We start from the raw sequence: 7,380 nt of genomic DNA, 5'->3' as shown, positions 1-7,380 counted from the left end.
AGTGTTTCAGAAACGTTTCAAATTTTCAAAAAAGTTTCTAGATAACACTAAAACGTCATTGGTTATAGTCTAAAATACAAAACAGAGAAACATAAAATAATGTCTACATGATGTTTATGAGAAAACTTTTCATAATACATATACAGATCAACTGAAAAATATAATAAAAGAATATTTGCCTAAAATCTTTATAATCCTCAAGCAAGTGCATTCAAAACTTGGTGCAAAATGTAATATTTATTCTTGTAATTCTATTTATTATATATAATTATATACTTATTGTTAGTGGTCTTATAATAAAATTACCTTTCTTAAAAATATTTTGTCCTTGTCAAGAAGATGTTTTGCAAAATAATTCAGCTTACATAGAGACAATTGCAAAATCGAAAACTTTTTCGAAAACAAATTTTCCCCGATTTGGACCATCGGCTGCGTTCCGACATCCGACTACGACATACGACTGATTGTACATAGAACCGGCCTAAGGTCTCTGAGCCGGTATTCATAGCCTGTTCTTATTTCTTATTTCTCTTCTTCTTATTTCAAGATCGTCTTAAGTAATATCTTAAGATGCTAATACGGCCTCGAATACGGCTCTATACCAATGCTTCATAATTAAGATGCTCATCTTAAGACGGTCTTAAATTTAAGATCCGACTGTATACGTTTCGACTATGTACTCACTTTGTCTTCTTCAGAGCATAATAAGAGAAAAATACGTTTAAAAATAATAAATTTATTATACATATGTATTGTTAATTCATTAATTTTTTAAATAGAAAGTTAAGTTATTTATAGTTTTGAAGAAATGACGTTTCAGATTAAATTCGACAGATAATTTAATAACTTCACAAGCATATAAACATTTCATTGCTGGCTTTGAAACTTCGTCATCGATATTAGCAATGCTTCGAGAATTTTTCGTTACCGCAAAATTAATATCCGCAATTTCTTGTTCTCTCTTGTTTCTTTAACAAGGTCCTGTAATTCCTTGATATTTCGCTATGCGGCTAATTGTACAGCCGAAAGGAGCATAGAATAGATCATCATAAAGGAAGATGTTTTCACTATATATTTAACTTAATCGATGCATTTATTGGCAATATGATTAAACAAAACGATCAAAAGCTCAGCACCAAAATCCGCATGTTAACATGCATATGTATATTAGGTGTAACATGATGTTATCCAATCGACTTTTCGAGTATCGCTACTTGCAGAGTCACGATAACACACACTAGATGCGAAGAAGGAAGATAAGTCTTGCAGAAACCGTTTCCACAATTCATTGTGACTCACATACTCTCCTCGCGTTGGAGCGTCCGCGCTTATAATTTCGCACGATCTAGACGGGACGGTTAGTTGAATTACCACCAGTTAAGGCCTCCACACAATGAAAAACAGATATTAGCGATTAGGACTAAAGAATCAAGAATAAAGTTGAATGCACGATGAAAAATACAGGCATCAGAAACAGGGAATATAACACAGGTAATAGTTTTTCAACCTATCGGAAGCCGTGTATCAATGCTACACCAGTTTTATTCCTGATTTCTTATTCCTAATCGCTAATATCTGTTCCTTGTTCCTTGTATTTTTCATTGTGCGAAGGCCATTACACCGTCGCGTGAGCTAGTACAAGACTACAGGTTCGCGCTTACGGGCTGACGCGAGCTGATGTACAACGCAATATATGATGACGAATGCAATTACATCACACCGCCATCCGCGTTCAGGTATGGCATGTCCGTCGTTTGCACCAACATCAAATTTCAAAAAAGAAAAGAAGAAACAAATTCTATAATTTCATCCTCGAATATATATGTGTTGAAAGAAATTACTTCATCGCACTGACATTCATCATCATCATCATCAGCGAAGAAACCGCCCACCGGAGTCACTATAGCGGAGAGGAATCGATCTCGCGATATTTTCTCCTTATACCGAAACATCGCGAAAAATAAAACAATATCGATCGTATTGATAAACATATATTTTAATTGCCTATACTTTTTCCTTCTTTTAGTTATTTCTCAACTCTGATGACGCAACGTGGTTGCGCATTTGTACAAACATTAATTCGTTCTAGCGTCTTTTCCCGGACGAACTTAGATTACCTGTATTATCTGTCATCTCTAATAATACGAGACTCACGTAATAACTTCTTAATAACATTTGAGTGTATATCAGTTATTAAATCGTCGATTGTAAAATATCGGAAATTTCGGAAGATACTTGGTACTAAACATATACAATACGAAGAAAATATCTGTGATACCAGAATACGGTATCAAATTAATATCAACATAACAGTTAACCCTTAAACATACAGATGGGGTATGCCATACCCGGTCGATTTTTTAAATAAACGCCATTTCGGAATGGGTGATGATAGTGGTCTGGGTATGGGTCGATAAAAAAAACTTTCAGGTTTCGTCTTGAACGTCCAGTTAAGGCAGCGTCAGTCTCGCTATAGAAGTCGAGCAAAAAGGTAAGAAAGTTTGTTTGGGGTACGTTATACCCCCGTTATGTGTTAGTGGAATTTGTTGGCATACTTCATTTTATTTATTTACCCCGCAACATGTTTTATTTTGTAACAGTTTCATGCTTTGCAGATAATTTGAGGTTATAATCTTACAATACGGATTATTTCAGATTATAATATACGGAATGCAATGGAAACGCGTTCGAAGTCACGCGGTACTTCGGAGATAGCAACGTCATTCATTTTTTTTTTATAAAAATAAATTACTTTCAAAGAATTATATTGTAATTTTAAATTATTTTTAACCTATTTCTGTAAAACAATTAAATATATGTATGGTTCTCATGTTCGTCATTTTGTTGACGCCAAGTTTTTAAAGCCAAATTTAACTTTTAAATTATATTTATCAATCGCAAAAACTATAGACATAAAGTCTTGAAATTTTGTATAAATTAGTTTCAGAATTACAGGATTTTTTTTCACATAATTGAAATGCTCTAAAAAAGTTTAAAATTGTCCAAGTTCACCATGTCAAATAATTCAACTCTTTGGAACAAATAATTATGACGTATTTTTTTAATATACTATCATTTTTGTACTTTCAAGATCCGTTAATAAAATGTCTTTATCGGTTTTTTTTTAAGTTATAAATTTAAAAAAAAAAGTAATTTTTGCAAAATTTTCTTACGACTTCATTCGACTTATTTGCAAATATCTTTGAAGGTAAACGTTAAATCACAAAATTATGTACATGGTCTTGTTCCTTACAGTTTAGCACACAATTTAAAAAAAAAGGGGTTTAAAATTGACACACAGGACGCAAAGTTATAGTTGAAATACGCGAGTCAAGTATGGCATACCTCCGTTATGTACTAATGTTACAGACTGGAAAGTATGTGTTTAAGGGTTAATATACGAACAAAGTTGAATAATTGAAACTATCAATATCAATATTACTAATAATGCATATGAATATTTTAAATGGTTTACAACTAAAGGAACGTTTCTTCGATACTGTAATCTTCAGATGACGCATGCTAAATTAAATACATATTATTTAAATCAATATTTATTTAAGAATAATATTCATCAAATCTAATATAAACTCATGTTTTGTTTAAGATAAATTTTGATTAAATTTCATCCAAATTTATAATTTCAACAAGACGAAGGTTTATATAACAAAACGATCTTCTTCCTTTTCTTTCAGTAAAGAATATTCGTAATAACTAATCGACGACTGCTGGACAATGGAACTCTTCGAAATCCTGTGCGGCATCGCCGTCGTAATTCTCGCTCTTTATTATTTCCTCACGTCAAGTTATGACTTTTGGAAGTCACGTGGCGTTCGTGGTCCACGACCGATACCGTGGCAGGGTAATTTTAAAGACGTACTTAATAAAACACACTGAGAAAAAAAATTTGTTGAAAAACGGAAAATGTGTTTCATTTAACTAAAATATTTAGTCCGATACGTTCAACTAAACATTAGTTGAATTAACTAATTCTTGATTAACAAATGTTGATAGTTGACATAAATGAACTATACCTTTTTTAGTGCAACTTAATTATTGTTGAATCAATCATTGGATCAACAACTATACAAATTTAATCCGTACAACCAATTTTTTTTCTCAGTGTATGTAGGCGATTATTTGGCAGAAATGTATAACACCTACAAAGACCCAATGATTGGGATATTCGATAGAAAAACACCAGTTCTTGTTATACAAGATCTAGATTTAATTAAAGATGTCCTTATCAAAGATTTCTCCGTATTTGCTAACAGAGGAATGCCCACTTCCGAAAAGGTGAGGATATTTTAGGCTATTACATTTAAATACATATATCCAAAGAAAATATAAACAAAACACACATGTCGCATCTGTTTTAAAAAGATTCATATATACTTGTTTAATTTTCGTATAATAAGACTTATTAAAAAATGCGAGATGTGAACTCCAAGAGACTTATGCAAGTTTCTGTAACTTATTGTTACAGAACTATTTGATTTTAAGTTAAATTTACTTGTTTACAATACTTTCTTTGTCACAGGCCGATCCGCTGTCGCAAAATCTTTTCCATTTGGAGCCGAAGAGGTGGCGACCGTTGAGAATGAATCTGTCACCTGTTTTTACATCCGGTAAACTAAAGGAAATGTTCTCTTTAATATCAGAATGTGCTGATAACCTTGTCCAATACATGGAAAAAGTAGTGAGCGAAAATAAACCTGTCGAGTGCCGCGAGTTGACGGCCAAATATACGACCGACGTTATCGGCAGCTGTGCTTTCGGTATCGAGATGAACGCTTTGTCGGACGAAGACAGTGAATTTCGCAAGATGGGAAGAAAAGTATTCAATCCGACTGGGATAAGAATGAGAATAAGACAAATGTTTCCGTGGCTTTACAAATTGTTCGCATCATACGTCCTACCGCAAACAGAAACCACCAAATTCTTCACACGCGTTATCGTGGAGACCATGGACTACAGAGAAACGAATAATATTACTAGAAATGATTTCATTGATATTTTGCGCGAATTAAAGAAACATCCAGATAAATTGGGCGATATTGGTATGTATGTTTATATATTACTTTTATCCGCCATAGGATTATATTTTACATGAAAAAATCATATGAGTTTTTATGTGTCTAAAAGTAATTTTATAAATCATAATAAAATAAAGTTGACTTTTACTTTCATGGCGACTTCATTATTACAGCCGTAGTACGACCGACAATAATTGCCGGTTGAACATAATATAGCTATGAAAATAATAAAAATATATACATATATGTATTGTTAAGTGATTACCCAGTAAACAAAAGGATATAGCAGTGTATGTCGACAGATTAATAACGCATTGATCAGAACGCAGATTATGTTAGCAGACAACAGAAACCGCGCAGACAGTGCCTACTGACAGGCAATGTAAACAGATTCTGTCATATTTCTGGTAACAGTTTGACAACATCGTCTAATAGAGCAGCTTCTGTATGAAAATTGTTGTCTTTCTGACATGAAAAATTTACTGCAAGCTCTGCTTAGAATCTGTCTGCGCAGGTTTAGCTATCTGGGTTAGCTAATCTCAAACAACATTAAATTAATATATTGATATATTAATATTACTGGTAAATTAATAAAAACATGATATTTTAGATTTGACAGATAGTTTAATAGCTGCTCAAGCGTTTGTATTTTTCGCTGCTGGCTTTGAAACTTCGTCGGCGACTATCAGCAATGTGCTCTACGAGTTAGCATTAAATCAGAAAATACAAGATAATCTGCGTGAAGAAATTGATGAGATGTATGCAAAACATGGTAGAGACTTAACGTACGATAATATAAAAAAAATGGATTACTTAGATAAAGTTTTCAAAGGTATGTCGTTTGAAGAATAATATATATGCTACATATTTTTTTAGCGATATTGTAATATGATATCATTGCCAGTAAACTTCAATCTAATTGCAGTTTTTCAATATTTTCACAATTTAACACTATTCTTAATGCATATAGAAACATTACGAAAATATCCGCCGGGGCCAATGCTTATGAGAAAGTCCATGTCGAGTTATACTTTCGATGGTACTAAAGTTAGTATACCGAAAGATCAAAAGGTATGGATTCCCGTTTACGCGATTCATCGAGATCCGGATATTTATCCAAAGCCAGATGTCTTCGATCCAGAAAGATTTAATGAAGAAACTGTGCGAAACAGGCACCCGATGGCTTATCTACCTTTTGGCGACGGGCCAAGAAATTGCATTGGTATAGTGAAATAATCTGAAATATCTCTTTTCATTTCCTTCCACGCAGAAAAAAATTTTTAATAAAAAAATATTTTTAATTTGTTACATATTTTTCAAATAAAAGTACTTTTAATCGAAAACTTTAATCAAATTTACATCATGATCGTTCTTTTATTTTCAGGAGCGCGTTTCGCTGTTTCTCAGAGTAAAGTTGGACTTGTAAAGATACTACGAAATTACAAAGTCGAGACTTGCGAGAAAACTCCAATACCCTACGTAAACGATCCTAGAGCACTCATATTAACGCCAAAGGGCGGACTACACTTGAAAATAATTAAAATTAATCGACCTTAATTTTTTCAAGTTTTTCTCCAACTCTCCACCGAAAGCGTAATAAAAAATGAAGAAAATCTGTCAATTGATAGACGTCATTCTGTAATACATAGTTATTAATTTTTTTAATGTTGTGCATTTACGTCTTATGTAAAATGGTGATTAATTAGATAATTGTAAGTTTATGCTGTTACATATATATATATCTTAATAGTATATGTAATCTTTTAAAAAATTGTCTTCTTTATTTCTTCAGTTAAACGCCCGCTCAACACAAAACTAAATATAAGTGTAAACGTTTCAAATTTGCAAAAAAGTTTCGAGATATAACACTAAAACGTCATTGGTAGTCTAAAATACAAAACAGAGAAACATAAAATTTAAAATGTCTAGACGATGTTTATGAGAAAGGTTTTCATAATACAAACAAATCAACTAAAATATATAATGAAAAAATATTTGCCTAAAATCTTTATAATCCTCGAGCAAGTGCATTCAAAACTTTTGGTGCAATATGTAATACTTATTCTTGCAATTCTATTTATTATATAAAATTATATACTTAGTGGTCTTATAATAAAATTACCCTTCTTAAAAATATTTTGTCCTTGTCTAGAAAATGTTTTGCAAAATATCTCAGCTTACATAGAGACAGTTGCAAAATCGAAAACTTTTTCGAAAACAAATTTTCCTCGATTTGGACCATCGGCTGCGTTTCGACATCCGACTACGACATACGACTGATTGTAGACGCGGCCTAAGGTCTCTGAGCCAGTATTCATAGCCTGTTCTTATTTCAAAATCGTTT

At 32.4% G+C, this 7,380-nt stretch overlaps 1 protein-coding gene across 2 annotated transcripts; it reads left to right on the top strand.

The window, feature by feature from the left end:
• Positions 1 to 1,324: 1,324 nt before the first annotated feature.
• Positions 1,325 to 6,765, top strand: LOC112464247 (cytochrome P450 6A1-like). 2 transcript variants are annotated; one of them, XM_025031115.1, is made up of 8 exons: positions 1,325 to 1,491; positions 1,612 to 1,736; positions 3,696 to 3,862; positions 4,124 to 4,296; positions 4,541 to 5,060; positions 5,647 to 5,868; positions 6,007 to 6,258; positions 6,421 to 6,765. In XM_025031115.1, the coding sequence occupies exons 3-8, from the start codon at positions 3,736 to 3,738 to the stop codon at positions 6,591 to 6,593; spliced, it is 1,467 nt and encodes a 488-aa protein (XP_024886883.1). In that variant the 5' UTR covers positions 1,325 to 1,491; positions 1,612 to 1,736; positions 3,696 to 3,735; the 3' UTR covers positions 6,594 to 6,765. The 2 variants fall into 2 exon arrangements, with proteins under 2 accessions (XP_024886883.1, XP_024886884.1); XM_025031116.1 differs by lacking the exons at positions 1,325 to 1,491; positions 1,612 to 1,736 and adding an exon at positions 1,811 to 2,491.
• Positions 6,766 to 7,380: the final 615 nt, after the last annotated feature.

The sequence above is a fragment of the Temnothorax curvispinosus genome, unplaced genomic scaffold (genome assembly GCF_003070985.1).
Source record: "Temnothorax curvispinosus isolate PA1 unplaced genomic scaffold, ASM307098v1 QBEX01014046.1, whole genome shotgun sequence".
Lineage (NCBI taxonomy): Eukaryota > Metazoa > Arthropoda > Insecta > Hymenoptera > Formicidae > Temnothorax > Temnothorax curvispinosus.
Note: the sequence above shows the minus strand (reverse complement) of the source record. Positions and strands in the feature narration are given on the sequence as shown.

What these genes read in the sequence shown, in the direction of transcription:
- LOC112464247 (XM_025031115.1), top strand. Translation starts at nt 3,736, where the DNA reads ATGGAACTCTTCGAAATCCTGTGCGGCATCGCCGTCGTAATTCTCGCT. An exon ending in ACGACCGATACCGTGGCAGG is followed by an intron (nt 3,863 to 4,123) that starts GTAATTTTAAAG and finishes TTTTTTTCTCAG; the next exon opens with TGTATGTAGGCGATTATTTG. An exon ending in CTTAGATAAAGTTTTCAAAG is followed by an intron (nt 5,869 to 6,006) that starts GTATGTCGTTTG and finishes TAATGCATATAG; the next exon opens with AAACATTACGAAAATATCCG.